General features: G+C 47.6%; 1 protein-coding gene across 7 annotated transcripts in view; it reads left to right on the top strand.

Moving 5' to 3' along the window:
• TPST2 (tyrosylprotein sulfotransferase 2) overlaps positions 1–16,607 on the top strand; it is a 55,979-nt gene extending 39,372 nt beyond the window's left edge. For 2 of the 7 annotated variants that reach the window (XM_060028275.1, XM_060028269.1), the window contains 6 exons: positions 828–1,733; positions 5,750–5,966; positions 10,950–11,000; positions 11,915–11,953; positions 14,490–14,538; positions 16,117–16,607. In XM_060028275.1, the coding sequence (XP_059884258.1) occupies positions 892–1,733; positions 5,750–5,966; positions 10,950–11,000; positions 11,915–11,953; positions 14,490–14,531 (1,191 nt within the window). In that variant the 5' untranslated portion in view covers positions 828–891 and the 3' untranslated portion in view covers positions 14,532–14,538; positions 16,117–16,607. Of the gene's footprint in view, positions 1–827; positions 1,734–5,749; positions 5,967–8,267; positions 8,516–10,949; positions 11,001–11,914; positions 11,954–14,489; positions 14,539–16,116 lie in introns of those variants that run through there. The other 5 variants (XM_060028271.1, XM_060028276.1, XM_060028272.1 and 2 more) reach the window with 5 other exon arrangements.

The raw sequence follows: 16,607 nt of genomic DNA, 5'->3' as shown, positions 1-16,607 counted from the left end.
GCAGGTGCCTGAAACCTTTTTATTGCTTCCGAGTGAAGGCTGAACGAACGGACGGCGATTCTGGAAGAAGCCCAGACCAGGATATTTTGCACCTTCTGAAAAGCCTCTCCTGCAGAGGCAGACTGTGGTCACTCAGAGCAGACACAGAGCCGGCTGATGAGCCTGCTGGCCTGGGTCAAAATCATGGACCCTGGCTTGGCCGCTTTCCAGCTGGACAACGCTGAACAGTCGCTCTGTACCTTGGTTCCCTCCTCGCTGTACCATAATCATTTCCTAGCACTTACTCTGTGCCAGGCCACGCTCATTGGACCCAAGCACGTTCTGTAAATATTTGTTAAGCATCTACTAGGGGCCAGGCACCGTGCTAGGAGCTGGGGAGACAGCCATGAACAAAACAGGCAAAACCCATGTCTTTATCAAACGAGTGTGCTGCTGAAATCTGATGTTCTAGTGCTTTATTATTTTCACATTTCAAAGAATTTCACATAAATGTATTTCAAGAAAGTCCATTTTTGAAAGAATTATTACTCTTTCCATTTATCAGTTGGGGAAACTGAGGCATTGAGTGGTTAAGGAACTGGGCAAGCTCTCACAGCTAGGAAGTAGCCAGGAGGGATTTGAACCCAGGCCATCGGGCCCCCTGAGGTAATCATAGCAGCTACGCTTACGGTTGTTGGAGGAGCTCATGAATTAAGATGGGTGCAGTGCCCCGTAGCGTTCTGCTCTGAACGTCAGCACCCTCATACTTGGCGCTCTTGGGGTCTGGATGGTAAAGCGCCTGCAGCCCGCAGGCCTCCCTGACCGCCCGTGTCCCTCTCTCTTCCCAGATGTGAGCCCGGCGGGGCTCCCGCCCACCTGTCGCTGAAGCGCGCCCCCCGCCCCGGGCCCAGCATGCGCCTGTCGGTGCGGAGGGCACTGCTGGCAGCCGGCTTCGCCCTGGCCCTGGTGCTGGCGGTCCAGCTTGGGCAGCAGGTGCTGGAGTGCCGGGTGGCACTGGGGGGCCCCCGCGGCCCCCGGCGGGCCATGCGGCCGGAGCAGGAGGACCTGGTGATGGTGGGCACGGACCACGTGGAGTACCGCTACGGCAAGGCCATGCCGCTCATCTTCGTGGGGGGCGTGCCCCGGAGTGGCACCACGCTCATGCGTGCGATGCTGGACGCCCACCCCGAGGTGCGCTGCGGGGAGGAGACCCGCATCATCCCCCGCGTGCTGGCCATGCGCCAGGCCTGGTCCAAGTCGGGCCGGGAGAAGCTGCGGCTGGACGAGGCGGGTGTGACAGACGAGGTGCTGGATGCCGCCATGCAGGCCTTCATCCTGGAGGTGATCGCCAAGCATGGAGAGCCGGCCCGCATCCTCTGCAACAAAGACCCCTTCACGCTCAAGTCCTCTGTCTACCTGTCGCGCCTGTTTCCCAACTCCAAGTTCCTGCTGATGGTGCGGGACGGCCGGGCCTCCGTGCACTCCATGATCACCCGCAAGGTCACCATTGCCGGCTTCGACCTCAGCAGCTACCGTGACTGCCTCGCCAAGTGGAACAAGGCCATTGAGGTGATGTACGCCCAGTGCATGGAGGTGGGCGAGGACAAGTGCCTGCCCGTGTACTACGAGCAGCTGGTACTGCACCCCCGGCGCTCCCTCAAGCTCATCCTCGACTTCCTCGGCATCTCCTGGAGCGACTCCGTCCTGCACCATGAGGACCTCATCGGCAAGCCCGGCGGCGTCTCCCTGTCCAAGTGAGTGGAGCCCCCACCTTCCGCTCAGACCCCTGATCCCGGAGTCAGAGACGCTCAGTGGGAAGGTCGGCTCTGGCCCTCCAAGCTGTGTGGCCTTGGGCAAGTCACTGTGCCTCTCTGAGCCTCCTCTGTTGTACTGGAGAAGATCTGGGAAGAGAGTGGTTAAGAGCACAGCCTTGAACCAGATCTCCCACCTCATAGCTCTGTGGCATTGAATAAGTCACTGTACCTCTCTGAATTTCGGCTTTATTATCCAAAAAATGGAGCAGTCACTCCTCTCCAAACTGTGAATATGCTTTGTAGTGAGCTGTATGTAGCAGGTAAAGGTTGAGAGTATAGTTTCTGGAACCAGGCTGTCTGGGTTTGAATCCCAGGTCTGCCACTTTTTAGCTGTGTGACCTTGAGCAAGTAATTCTCCCTCTCTGTGCTTTCATTTCCTCATCTGTAGCATAGGGATAGAATCTATCCCTATTAATCCCTATTAATCCCTATTAATCAAATGGGTTAATACACGTTAGGTGGTTTATTCCCGTTATCATCGTTTCAGTGTTGATCTTGCTTTTATTGGAATACTCATCAGGCTCACCTTCACTCTCGTTTATTGAGTGTCTGCTGTGTGGCCAGCACTGAGTGAAGCCACAAACAATCATTATTCCTATAATCCCCACAGCCACCTAGAACATAGGAACTGCTCTTATCCCCATTTTACAGATGGAGAAACTGAGTCTCAGGAAAGTTACTGGCCTAAGGCCACACAGCTAGCAAAGGGTGGTGCCAGGATTTGAACGCAGGTCTGTTGGACTCCAGTGCCTGTGTTCTCAAGCCCTCCATGGCTGGGACCCATCCTCCCTCCCTTTCTGTCCCTTGCTGTCTGCCTTCCTCCTTTGAGGAGGCTGTCCCTTTCCTGAGACCGTGCAGCACCAGAGTGTGCCATCCCCATGTCTCCATTCTGGTCAGTTGCAAGCATCTTTAACAGCCCAGTGGAAGGGCGGTCCTTCCTGGGACAATGCCTCCCATTTCTTTCATGGCTGGACCCTCCCAGGCTCTGCCCCCAAGAGCTCCTGATCCCTGAGCAGAGCGGGAGGCTCTCAGCAGCTCCTGGCAGCGAAGTGCCCATGGGCTGGGTACCCCCACCAGTTGGTGCTGGAGCCGGGATTTTTGTAAATCATCATGACAAGACATCAGATGACCAAAGGAATACATCCTGATTGCAGGAAATTGGGAAAATACATAAAACAGGAAAGAAAAACCACCCATAATCCCAATACCCAGATTTTGATTTGTGGCTTGCTGGTCCTTGATCAGGGTATATTGATAAAACTGGAGTCCTGCTGGTCATGTTCCTGTGTAACCTTTCTTCACCTTGTATTTGGGACACTTGCCCATGGCCCCCAGCACTCTGCAGTGACATCATTTTGCATGGCTGCATAATATTCCACTACACGATCACCATATTCTATTTAACATCTGTTTTTGGACACTTTGTTTATTGACTCGTATCAAGCCTGGCTCCTATCCAAGTTCTGGGATGTATCTGTGTGATTTCTGTCCTGTGAAGTCCTGGAGACACAAGGGTTGTGGCAAAGGGCAGGCACATGTTTGATCGTGTCTGGTATGTCCACTGTAAACATCTTCGCAACAAGCGTTTTGTTATAAAAGATGAAATCACTGGTTGATTGACAGTTCTGGTTTCATTACTCTAGGAAATGATAACATATCAGTTTCTGCAAGTACTTCATTGAGCACAGTTATCCCTCCCACCTGTCAAAACCAAAAGGTTACTGAGCTGTGGTTCATAGGAAAGGGACAGCTGCCTTTGAGAGCATTAATGATGATTCTTTAGCTAATTTAGATAGACTTACTTTCTCTCTCCTGCCATCTTTGCCAGATTTATCACACAGTATTAGACATTGGAGGCCATGTTCATAGCAGCACTACTCACAGTAGCCAAGACATGGAAGTAGCGTGTGTCCGTCGACAGATGAATGGATAAAGGAGATGAGGCGTATATACAATAGAATGGTACTCAGCCACAAAAAAGAATGAAATAACGCCATTTGCAGCCACGTGGATGGACCTAGAGATTATCATACTAAGTGAATTAAGTCAGACAGAGAAAGGTAAATACCGTCTGATATCACTTATATGTGGAATCTAAAATATGACACAAATGAACTTAATTCATGAAAAAGAAACAAACTCACAGATGTAGAGAACAAACTTAGGATTACCAAAGGGGAAAGGGTGTAGGGGAGGGATGGATTGGGAGTTTGGGATTAATAGATACACACTACTGTATATAAAATAGGTCAACAACAAGGACCTACAGCATAGCACAGGTAACTATATTCAATATCCTGTAATAACCGTAATGGAAAAGAATATGAAAAAGAATACACACACACACACACACACACACACACACACACACACACACACGTATGTATAACTGAATCACTGTGCTGCATACCAGAAACTAACACAACACTGTAAATACTTCAATTAAAAAAAAAAAGAGGCAAAAGAAGAACCAAGCTCCTCCTGTCCCCTCAGAAAGGAATGGTTACTGGATCCCTGATGTGTCTTGACAACGGTGAAAATTCTAACAGAATCTGGCTTAGATTAGCTCAGCGAAGGATTTGCAGAAACTGATATGTTATCATTTTTTCGTGTAATGTAGCTGTCAGCCAGCGATTTTATCCTTTATGGCAGAATGGCCTTATGGCCAATTGTGGGGTGAAACTGCTTACAGTGAAGACGTTTATGGTGAAAATACCTAGAACCGTATTTGTGATTTTTTGACACACTGGCTAGAGTTGAGATTTAAATCCGGGTCTTCAGACTCCAGATCCATGCCCTCCCCACCAGTCCACACCCTCTCCCCTCCCCAGTTCCCCTCACCCCCCCTCCCCATCTTCCTTTTGCTCCATCTGTTTGCTTCTGTTCTTTGTTCCCAAGTTATCTCTTAGTTGGGATGGAAGCATCTAGAAATAGGTCCTCGATCCTAGGAGTTCCCCACCCTGTATCCTGTAAAGCCTCTGAACTATAATTGATAAGATCATCAGGACTCACACAGCTTGGTAACCCTGTTGGATGGGAGAGCAAGGAAGCAAATATAAGACGATGACTGTTTCATCCTAACAGCAAAATGGAAACAACGTAAATATCCATCTTTAGGGGAATGGAAAAAGAATGAGGTATTGAGAGAGCAGGGAAAAAAAAACACCCCACCTATAAACCAGTACTATGTATAGTATATAATTTCTGTTTTTAAATCTGCAAGCAAAACCACAGATTTTCAGTGTGTATATGTGTGGGAGAGAGAGAAAGAGAGAGCTAACACCGAGACCTTAGAATGTACCAGATACTCTTTTATTATTAACTCATTTACTCCTCAGAACAGCCCCGTGAGGTAAGTACTATTATGATTCCCATTTTACAGGTGAGGACACTGAGGCTCAGAGAGGTTCAGTCAGTCTCCCAAGGCCACACAGCCCGTGTTGGTAGAGCTGGCATCTGCACCCAGGCAGTCTGGCCCCTGAGTCTGCGCTTAGCCACTCTGTTTTTAAAAGTACAGAAAACAGATTGGTAGGGTACGCTTCAGAATGCTATGGTCAGGTCCCTGTAGGGAGCTGAAGGACTCAGAGTGGTGACCCCAGGGGCTATTCGCCTTACCATTTGTGTCTTAGAATTACTTCTCAAGAACAAAATACTCATCTTAGTCATATAAATAAAAAGTAATTTTTAAAAAGTCAGAGAGGTCAAGGAAGCAGAATTTCAACACCACTGAAGTGGTGTGCCTTGTCTAGCCCTTTCTCCCAGCTTCCCACCCCATGCTTTTATCCCCATTGTACAGAGCAGGTATGAGGAGGCCATATGACTTGCCCACATTCTTATACTTGATAAGAGCCGAGTGGGCCCTGGGGACCAGTCCCCCCAACCTTTCCTGCTGCCCCAGAGTCCCTGAGCAGGGAGCCCACCTGAGCACCACCTGGGTCTGCCCGTGCCCCGTCCAGCCCGTCCTCTCTCCCCAGGATCGAGCGATCCACAGACCAGGTCATCAAGCCCGTGAACCTGGAAGCTCTCTCCAAGTGGACTGGCCACATCCCTGGGGATGTGTTGAGGGACATGGCCCAGATCGCCCCCATGCTGGCTCGGCTTGGCTATGACCCCTATGCAAACCCGCCCAACTACGGCAACCCCGATCCCATCGTCATCAACAACACACACCGGGTGAGTGCACGTGCACACGGGGAGATGCGTGCTCAGGCTGTGGTGGGGGTGGAGGCTCCAGCTACCCCAGAAAACACTTAGTTTCTTGATTCCTATGCAGCTGGTCTGTTTCTGTCTCAGGGACACGGTGATCCGTATGGCTGCTTGTATTTCCATTTTTGCCTGGGCCACAAGGAAGCTCAAAACCAACTGGTAGCCTGCCTCTCACACTGTATAGCATCTCACGGCAGGCCCATTCGTGCACTAATTCCATCCCATTTCTGTACTTTGATTTACCCTTTTCCCCCTGCTTCCCTGGCTGTTTGTTTGTCTGTTTGTAAAGCACTTCAAGTCTCTGTCGAGACTGGGTGTGAATAAATCAACGATAGGTCCCTTTATTGCCCCCGTAAGGTTTAATTTTTAATTTTATTTATTTATTTTTGGCCCTGCCTCGAGGCATGTGGGATCTTAATTCCCCAACCAGGGATCGAAACCATGTCCCCTGCAGTGGAAGCACAGAGTCTTAACCACTGGACCGCCAGGGAAGTCCCTGCCCCCATAAGGTTTAATATTTACTTCTCAGACAAATGTAAGTTTAGGGTGATTTAAATTACTTTTTAAGTTCTCCTTAGTGTAGGTGGTCAAGGGGAAATGACTTTGAGAAGATGTTTCTGGAGCATAGAAGTAGGCTAATCCTGGGTGTGGAACAGTTACCAAGTTGATATTATTTACATGTCACTGTCACTTCTCCTTTACTCTGGTTGCTGTGTTCTGACTTCCTCAGAGACACGAAGTTAATGAAAATATCTGAACATGGGACCCAGGCCTGAGGAAGAGCCCTCCTACCCCTTATGTCATTGAGACCCAGAGTTTTAATTTAGGCTGAGTTTGGCATTTCTTTTTTTCTCACTTTTTTTAAAAATTAATTCTAAAGTCCTCTGATTCTACTTTCAGAGAACTACTTTGTGTTTGGTCTGTTGAACTAGAGAAGAAAAGGCACGCATCTTAAATTTATTTATTTAATTTATTTATTTTTGGCTGCATTGGGTCTTCATTGCTGCGCGCAGGCTTTCTCTAGTTGCAGTGAGCAGGGGATACTCTTCTTGCGGTGCACGGGCTTCTCATTGTGGTGGCTTCTCTTGTTGCGGAGCACGGGCTGTAGGCGCACGGGCTTCAGTAGTTGTGGCACATGGGCTTCAGTAGTTGTGGCTCACAGGCTCTAGAGCGCAGGCTCAGTAATTGTGGCGCACAGGCTTAGTTGCTCCGCGGCATGTGGGATCTTCCTGGACCAGGGCTCGAACCCGTGTCCCCTGCACTGGCAGGCGGATTCTTTACCACTGCGCCACCAGGGAAGCCCGAGTTTGGCATTTCTGAGCACATGCTGATTTTAGAAAGTAAACGGTTCTTTTTTTTCTTTCTCTTATTGCCTTATAACTGACTTATTATATTATTGTAGTTTCAGGTGTGTGACAGAACAATTTGATATTTGTGCACATGGCAAAACGATCACTACAATTTGAGTCTAGTTACCCACTGTCTGTCACTGTACAAATTTACAACACATGCAGTACAATATTACCGACTATAATCACCGTGCTGTACATTACATCCCTGTGGCTTGTTTATTTTATATTATCTTGACCCCCTTCACCGATCTCACCTCCCCTGCTCCCAACCCAACAGTTCTTGTATTGAATCAGAAAGGGAGAGAGTCATTACTCTTTATTCTCCTTTAATTCTTCAGTGGACTCAAGGAGAAAGACTCCATTTGATGCCAACAAGTCCTTAACACGTGCAAGCTTTCTCTCTCTCTCTCTCTCTCTCACTCTTTCTTTTTCTATTTTTTGGCCACGCCGTGCGCCATGTGGGATCTTAGTTCCCTGATCAGGGCTTGAACCCGTGTTGCCTGCATGGGAAGTGCGGAGTCTTAACCGCTGGACCACCAGGGAATTCCTGCAAGCTTTCTTTTTAACGGAGAGAATTTACTAACACTGAGCGTAGGCAGCTCTGCCCTTGTCCTTGAAATGCAAGCCCATCTATAGGTCTCATTACTTCCTCTTCCCCCGACATTAGTTGATTCTGTAAACATCTACTTGTGGAAATACTCAGGGATCCAAGGTAGATACCCAGAGTGCATGGAGAGCGTGGGTGTTGGCAACCTGGATGTGGCTTATTTTTATGATTTTATGATTTTTGTTTTAAATATTATTAATTTCAATGTTTACTATTTAATAATAGTTATCATTCTTTAAACTGTACTTAGGCGCTTTATATACTTTCCTGTATACATGCTATATTTCATAATAAAAAATTCATTAACAGGATTAGGGACGTCCCTGGTGGCTCAGTGGTTAAGAATCCACCTGCCAATGCAGGGGACACAGGCTTGAGCCCTGGTCCGGGAAGATCCCAAATGCTGCAGAGCAACTAAGCCCGTGCACCACAACTACTGAGCCTGCGCTCTAGAGCCCGTGCGCCACAACTACTGAAGCCTGCGTGCCTAGAGCACGTGCTCCACGACAAGAGAAGCCACCGCAATGAGAAGCCCGCGCACTGGAGCGAAGAGAAGCCCCCTGCTCACTGCAACTAGAGAAAGCCCGCGCGCAGCAATGAAGACCCAACACAGCCAAAAATAAATAAATAAATTTATTATTTTTTAAAATTCATTAACGGGATTAAAAAAGCAGCAGCAACTGGTGATGACCTTGAAATCCAGCCCCCAAATGCTTCTCAGAAGGGGTGGCTGGGACAGGATGAGGGCATCAGAGAAAGCTGGCCTCTCCTTACCTGCTTTTTTAGCCAGGGGCCCAGCTCCTCTGAAGTCCGTCTAAAAGGCAGAGGCCCTTGGCAGGTCCTAGACTATGGGTCAGAAGCTCCCAGAGTAAGGCCTGACCTTGGGTGTTGTATAAAAAAAACTCTGATGAGCAGTGATGGGTAGGAACAGCTGTTTGGAGCTCTGTTGTTTATTTAAAACAGAAGATGTCTCTGGGTTTCTTCCAAAGAGGTTTACTCCCCAAAGAAAAACTCTGTTTTCTACTAACTTATTTAATGACACAAGTGTTAAGAGAACCACAATTCCCTGATTCACTTATTCTCATCCCTAACTGTGAATTTTTGTGACAAATACACTTGTACTACTGAGAAGAAATATTTTGACACTTCGTCTATCTATGCAAGTGGAGAATTGATAGGGTCACTTTCAAAAGTGATTTTTTTGTATTTCAAGTTTCTGGCTTAAATATCCAACGGGGCAGATTTTTACATTTGTAAGAACTAAATTTGGTTTAAAAAAAGCCAAAAACTTGCTCTAGTTTTGTGACCCTGTGTACTTTTAAAATAAAATCAAGAAAGCAAAAAAAGGAAAAACGAAACAAAAGAGCTTTACTCCTTGGGGGTTCCACAAGTTTTAACAAGCGCCAGACACCTTATTTAGTCTTTACAGTGGTTTTGCTGTAACTACAAAGATAAGTCCCCTCGTTGAAAGCCACAAGGGTGTGCGTGTGTGCGTGTGTGTGTGTGTGTGTGTATACTGAAGGCACAGAACGTTCCTGTACTGGATCCTAGGCAGTACACTCAGTTCTGAAATGATCCCAGTGCTAATGAAACTGTCTGTACCTGTGCTGTTCATTACAGCCACTAGGCTTGTGTGGCCACTGAAATGTGACCACTGAAATGTGATGAGTCCAAATTGAAGGGTGCCGTGTAAGTGTGAAACACACACTGGATTTTGAGGTCCTCGTACCCCCAAAAAGCATGTAAAACTTCTCCTTAATCATTTTTATATTGATTACATAGGGAAGGAAAACTTTTCCCTTTTTCCCTTCTAGGTTCTTTGGCTGGTCTGATAATGAAATTGACATAAGACAGATTAATAGGAGACAAAACAAATTTAATATTGTACATACAGGGGCTCATAAAAATAGGAGATTCATAAGAAGGGGCCAAAGCAGGCATCTTTCATACCTTTTAGACGAAGAAAGAATACATTTGTGAAGTACTGATAAGACAAAGACATCTGGGCTTGGGGTAGTAAATTACTGAAGAAGTAACAAGGTTTGTGCACACAGCCCTTTTGGCCCTGATTTCTCCATCTCTGGTGATAAGGATGGCTCTCTACCTCCTGTTGCGGGGAGGGTACCTTTCACCTGGGAGATTTATTCCCTGCTCTCAAGGGCACTAAAAAAAAACCCACTAGAATTAATTTCACCTGTTTCACTTTGTTTTTAAATGTGGCTACTAGAAAATTTTAAATTACAGACTAGGTTCACATTATATTCTATTGGACAGTGCTGGTCTATCCAGTGCCTTGTATTTTGAGAGATATTGGAAAGGCCTGGAATTTTCTGGTTCCCACCTCAGGGCCTTTGTCCCCTCTGTGCCCTCTGGCTGGAATGCTTCTCCTTCAGAGCGTAGCCTGGCAGGATTTCCTTGTCACTCAGGTCTCAGCACAAAGGCCATGCGTTCCAAGGGGCCCTTTCTGACCACCCATTCAGAAGAAGCCCCCGGGCACTCCTAATCACATACTTTCCTTGTAGTACTTCCCATGGTTTGATATGTTCTTGTTTAATTGTGTTGTCACTTGTGGATTGTCTGGCCCTCCCCACTCCAGAACGGAAGCTCCAGGAGGATGGGACTTCTAATTGTCTGGGCAGTGTTGTAATGGCCCCCAACCCCCTCCCCACCCCCGAGCTTAGAATAATGCCGGAATAAGAGGAGCTTATTAATACATGTTTGTTGGATGGATGCATGGATGAGCAGGTGGATAAGTGGATGGGTGGGTTGGGTGGATGGATGGATAGGTGTGTAGATGGGTGGGTAGGTGGACGGGAGGGTAGATGGGGGGCGTGGATGGGAGGGTGGATGGGGGGGTGTGGGTGGATGGAGAGGTAGATGGATGGGAGGGTGGATGGGTGGGTACCCGGATGGATGGGTGGGTGTGCAAATGATGGACTAAATTTTATTTTTTGATCATTTCTACAATAGCGATAATTTTTTCTTTCCTAGGTCTTGAAAGGGGACTATAAAACACCAGCCAATCTGAAAGGCTATCTTCAGGTCAGAAACCTCAGGGGGAATTCTGCGTCACCACTAGCTTCCTCTGTGCCCTTGAACACTTCACTTCTCTCATATGGTTGATGGTTTGTCCATCAGAAAATTGGATGGGGGTGGGATTCCGGTCAGAGGCTCTCAAGTGTCTGATCCACCTGGAGCGACATCTCAGTAGCCCTTCAGCCTGAGTCCCTTCCTTGTCCCCTGGCTTGAAAGCAGTTGGAGGAACTTAGTGGGGACTTTCTGTCAAACTTTCTGCCTCTAGCCTTAAATTCAGCTTCATTTAAAGTGGCAGTTCCTGGACTTCCCTGGAGGTCCAGTGGTTAAGATTCCGTGTTTTCACTGCAGGGGTGTGGGTTTGATCCCTGGTCAGGGAAGTTCTGCGTGCCGCACTGTGTGGCCAAACTAAAAAAGTATGAAGTGGCAGTTCCCAGCCCAGCACAAAAATTTCATCAGTCTACCAAAAAATGAGGGTCATGTGATGCAGGTATGTGTGCAAAAGTAGACATAATACAGTCCTGTGTCCCCACACGCATCCCCACAGGCTGGCCTCCCATGCATCCTGGGCGTGTCCATGGAGGCTGTCCCTGAATCTTGTCAAGAACCGTTCCCAGGACTGAAGTAGCATCCTCCTTTTGGTGCCAAAGTGCTCCTTTTTAAATGAAGGGTGGTGATGCTACAATCAGTAGTTTCAGTTTGTGTGTGTGTTTTATTTAACTTGGCCAGGAAAGGGTGGGGTCACCCTACGCTAATCCCCAGTTTAATCATCAAACTCACAAGACTCTCATGGGTCGGGCAATGAGATTTTGGTCCTTTGGGGATGAGTCCACACTCCCTTTGTGGGAATCAGAAACCCATCTCTTGCCACTGTGAAAAAATATTGCCAGACTTAATCAGCACTAATCTATTATTTGTTCTAGCCCAAAGAGGATGTAACAAGAACAACAAACAGAAGTGGGGTAAGGGGAATTAGCCACAATCTGAAACTCTTTTCATTTTTACATACAGTCTTTTTTTTGCCCACCTGGATATGCATTTTTATGTTCCTTGCAATTCCATTGTATGAGCTGCTTTGTTTTACTTTCTTACTGTTTTTCCATCCTGGGGGTCTCACATGGCCATTTCGGATGGCTACCTAGTTTTCTCTGGAATGCATTATGAGTCACCAATTACTTAACTGTTGCCCTATGTAACTTTTGCAATATTTTGCAATATTTCAAACGATGTCATGCACCTATCATCCTGATTTTGCCTCTCTTCTGTGGGGCGAGGACTGGGGGGGCCTCTATGGAATTGTTCCCTTCGAATACAATTTTTTATATAAATTTATTTATTTTTGGTTGCATTGGGTTTTCATTGCTGCGCATGGGCTTTCTCTAGTTGCAGCGAGCAGGGGCTACTCTTCGTTGTGGTGCGCGGGCTTCTCATTGCGGTGGCTTCTCTTGTTGCGGAGCACAGGCTCTAGGCTCACAGGCTTCAGTAGTTGTGGCACTCGGGCTCCGTAGAGTTGTGGCTCACAGGCTCTAGAGCACATGCTCAGTAGTTGTGGCACACGGGCTTAGTTGCTCCGCGGCATGTGGGATCCTCCCAGACCAGGGCTCAAACCGGTGTCTCCTGCATTGGCAGGTGGATTCTTAACCACTGCACCACCAGGGAAGTCCCCAGATACATTTTTAAGGAGTGGAATCAGAGGATGGGAGGGTCTTTTTTTTTTGGCTGTGCGGCATGTGGGATCTTAGTTCCTGGACCAGGAATCATACCCGTGCCCCTTGCAGTGGAATCGTGGATTCTTAACCACTGGACCGCCAGGGAATTCCCCATGGGAGGGTCTTTTTTGAGACTCTTGAACTACAAGGTTAAAATTGCTTTACAGAAGAGTTGGACCAGTTTACACTCTCCTGCACTGTGTGGCGTATTCAAGCTGGCCTGGGACTGTTTTTTGCTCTCTTAGAAGCAAAATGTAAAGGAATAGCATATGCTCTGTCATCGTGAGCAGTCCCACCTTCTGGAGAGCTGCCCCACAAATTACATCAAACCCCTACTTTCGGCCCTTTTCTCCTCCACTGTGCACGTGATCTCCTGCAGGATATTGCAAAACTTGGAAACAATCTTAGGGCAACAGTTGAGTAATGGTGGTGTGTACATTGTATAGAATATTATGTAGCCATCCAAAATGGTAATCGTGAAACCCCAAAAATAGGAAGGTAGGAAGCAAGCAAAACAAAGCTGCTCACACGTTAGAATGGCAACTCATGCAAAAATGTAAACTCAATCCCTAAACTCCAAACACCCTCTCCTTTCCAGGGCTTTGCTAATCCCTCTGCTGGGAATGCTTTTCTGCCCACATCCGTGCATGGCCGGCTTCGTTTTCATCTTTCAGCTCTTTGCTTATGGGGTGTTTTCCAACACCAACAACTAATTCTCTGATTATCTGGACACCAACTAGGAGTTGCGTAATTCAGTTCAATTCTGACGCTGATTTCCGGAGATAGCCTCTGACCCCACAGGTTAAGGGCCCAGTCCCACAAAACTGCCCCCACTTCAGATGCCCAGGCTACCTACCTTTCTGCCCAGCCAACTACACATTTGCGGGGTCCCCATGCCCCACCCCCACTCAGGTTTGGTAATTCACTAGAACAACACACAGGACTCAGGAAAACACTTTACTTCCTAGATCACCAGCTTATCATAAAGGCTGTAAGTCAGGAACAGCCCAGTGGAAGAGATGTGTAGGGCGAGGTATGGGGGAAGGGCGTGGAGCTCCCATGCCCCCTCTGGGGGCACCACCCTCCCGGCACCTCCCTGTGATCGCCCACCCCGACTCCCTGAACCCTATCACTTATGGATTTTTATGGAGGTTTCATTAAGGAGGCATGGTTGATTAAATCATTGGCTGTTGGTTATTAACCTCCAGCCTCCTCCCTTCCCCAGAGGTTGGGGTGGAGGGCGCTGAAATTTCCAACCCTTTAATCATGCCTTAGCCTTTTTGGTAACCAAGCCCACATCCTGAAGCCCGGGGGGCCCCCAGCCACCAGTCATCTCATTTGCATACAAAAGATGCTTTTTCTCACTAGGGAGATTCCAAGGGTTCTAGGAGCTTGGTGCCAGGAACCCAAGGGCAAACACATGTAGGTTTTTCATTACACTCCACCTTAAATGTCATCCCCCGGTAGTGGCCTCTCGGAACCACTTTATCTGAAGGAGCCCCAACACCAGTCACTCATATCAGCCCATTGTATTGCCTGGACTTAATAGTGTCTTACGGATGTGTTTGTTGAGCAGGCTGTCCCCACTAGAATGTGAGCTGGGTGGGGATAGGATAGGGTCTATCATGTCCACAGTAGCCCCAGCACCCGGCACATAGTAGGTGTGCGGTAGCTACTCGGTGAGGGAGTGTGCCCGATTCAGTGACGCTGAGGGCTGAACCTCAGGGCAGTGAGGCCCTGGTACCACCACTTGGCTGTGACCCTTCCTCTGTGTGTTGTCTTCCTCCAGGTGAACCAGAATAGCACCTCTTCCCACCTAGGAAGCTCATGATTTCCAGGTAGGCCTGCGGACTTTGCCGGGACCTTCCGACACTTCTGAGCCCAGGAGTCACTTTTCTGAAAAGCTTGTCCTTCCTGAGCCTCCCTGGGGAGGAGTGGCCACCAAGGTGGGCTGACCCAGCCCCATCAGGAGGTTTCCCTGGCCCCAGCCTGGGGAGCTATTTATAGAATCAAGGCTTAGTCTCCCAGCTCTGGATCAGGGGTGTGGGCAGGGATCAATGCTGAACCAGCCAGAAGAAGGTTTATCTGGCGTTGGGGAGGGGGTACAGAGGACAGGTGTGATGGGGGGATTCTAGAACTATTTTGCACAGAATGCTGTCTGCCAACCCAGCTTCTATAAACAGCATCAGGTTGGCCCAAAGCAATTAATGTTGTAATAATAGTCGCAAGCAGTTCTGGTCTAAGAATAACCCCTACTGCACTGGGCTGAGTGCTCTTCCTGTGTTACTCCTTTAACCCTCAGCATCCCTGGGAGGCAGGTGACACGACTGTCCCATTTTATGGAGGAGAAAACCAAAGCCCAGAGAAGGGCGTTGATTGGCCTAAGGCCACAGAGCTACCGAAAGTCATCTCCCCCTGAGTTTGCTTTTCACAAACGATTTTAAGTGCATATTTATCCATCCATGTTTTGCCAAGGGGCAGGGAAGCAGGTTCTGAACTTGGGAAGTCAGAGATTTAAGGACTCACTCGAGGTTCAACTCCTGTTGGCCTCTGTTTTCCCCATCTGGAGAATGGGGATTCATCACTGTCCACCTGCAAGGGTGGTCGTGAGATGAAGTGAGCCGGCCCGGGTGGGAGCGCTGGGACCTTGCGGCAGACGTGGGCCCTGGAGTTAAGGCCCCAGCGAGTGAGCTCACTTCCTTATGCTCCCCAGCCTCTCTGATCAGGCTCAGGGAAACCTGGGGGAGTCAGAGAGGCCAGGACCAACTTGCCTGGGTATTTGGCCTATTCTTTTAAACTGTAAAAGAGCTTCTAACCTCTAGTCGATTTTTAGTTTCCTTTTCTTATTTTTAAATAATCAGCATATTTTTTCATTTTTCTTGAAATCCACTTTGCACCAGCTCACAAGGCTGGAGACACAAAGTCACCCTGACTCTAGCATTCCCATCTTGAGTTGTGCTAAGATCCAGGACTTCCGTTTAATTCCTAAGAAGTCTCACGTTGAAAGCAGTCTTTTTCCAAGTTTTTCCCCAACTCGATTTCCCTCTCTCTCTTTCTGCAGGTTCATTAGTAGAATCCTGAACCTTCTCGTTGACGAAAGCCAGATCTATTTCTCGCTTTACCCTTTAGATGAGGTCCCAGAGACAGGGTACTTTAGCTAATCATTGCCATCTGCTCTTCATAAATCAGAAAAGTGATATCTTTGAGGTCAGGTGGCGACAGGTTGAGATGTGGGTAAGGACCCAAGAAACATTTTTAAAGGTAAATTCTCTCCAGCCATCTGGATGCTATAGAAAATCTCACATGCTTACAGGAATGCATGAAGACCATCTGTCCTGCAATCGCACATACAAATATACAAGATCTCTTTCAGAATTGCGACTCTGGGCCTAACACCCGTTTTTCTCCCCTTTCAGATCTTTGCAAGTGGCTTTGTTGCCAGAAGAGAAGAGACTTTGCATTTGAGTGGAAATCGGACCTCAAATCCAAGCATATTGCTTGCTATTAATCGCCGAAACAGGACTGCTCATGAGGAATGTATTTGCATATGGTTGCAAAGGCTGAATCATTGAAAACTTAACCTTGAAACATTCTATCTTAGGATAGTCTGGGGTAGAGAACCAAGAGTGTGGAGGTAGTCCGGCTTTTGAAACTTAGGTATTTTATATTTTTCCCCTCGAGAAGTTTTTTTTAAGAAATGGATTTGCCATCCTCCTTAATTTGCAGGACTGCCTTGGTGGCTTTGTTTGCTGGGACAAGGCCCACCACCCGTGCCTCTCCTGTTGACCCTTACTTTTGAATTCAAAGAATCTATTTAAGAATTTAATATATGAGACTTTCTTTGATTCCTCCTCAGTTTTACTCACAGAGAAAAATATATATATATTATTTGAATAAACTGAACAGG

The sequence above is a fragment of the Delphinus delphis genome, chromosome 13, assembly GCF_949987515.2.
Source record: "Delphinus delphis chromosome 13, mDelDel1.2, whole genome shotgun sequence".
Taxonomy (NCBI): Eukaryota; Metazoa; Chordata; class Mammalia; order Artiodactyla; family Delphinidae; genus Delphinus; species Delphinus delphis.
Note: the sequence above shows the minus strand (reverse complement) of the source record. Positions and strands in the feature narration are given on the sequence as shown.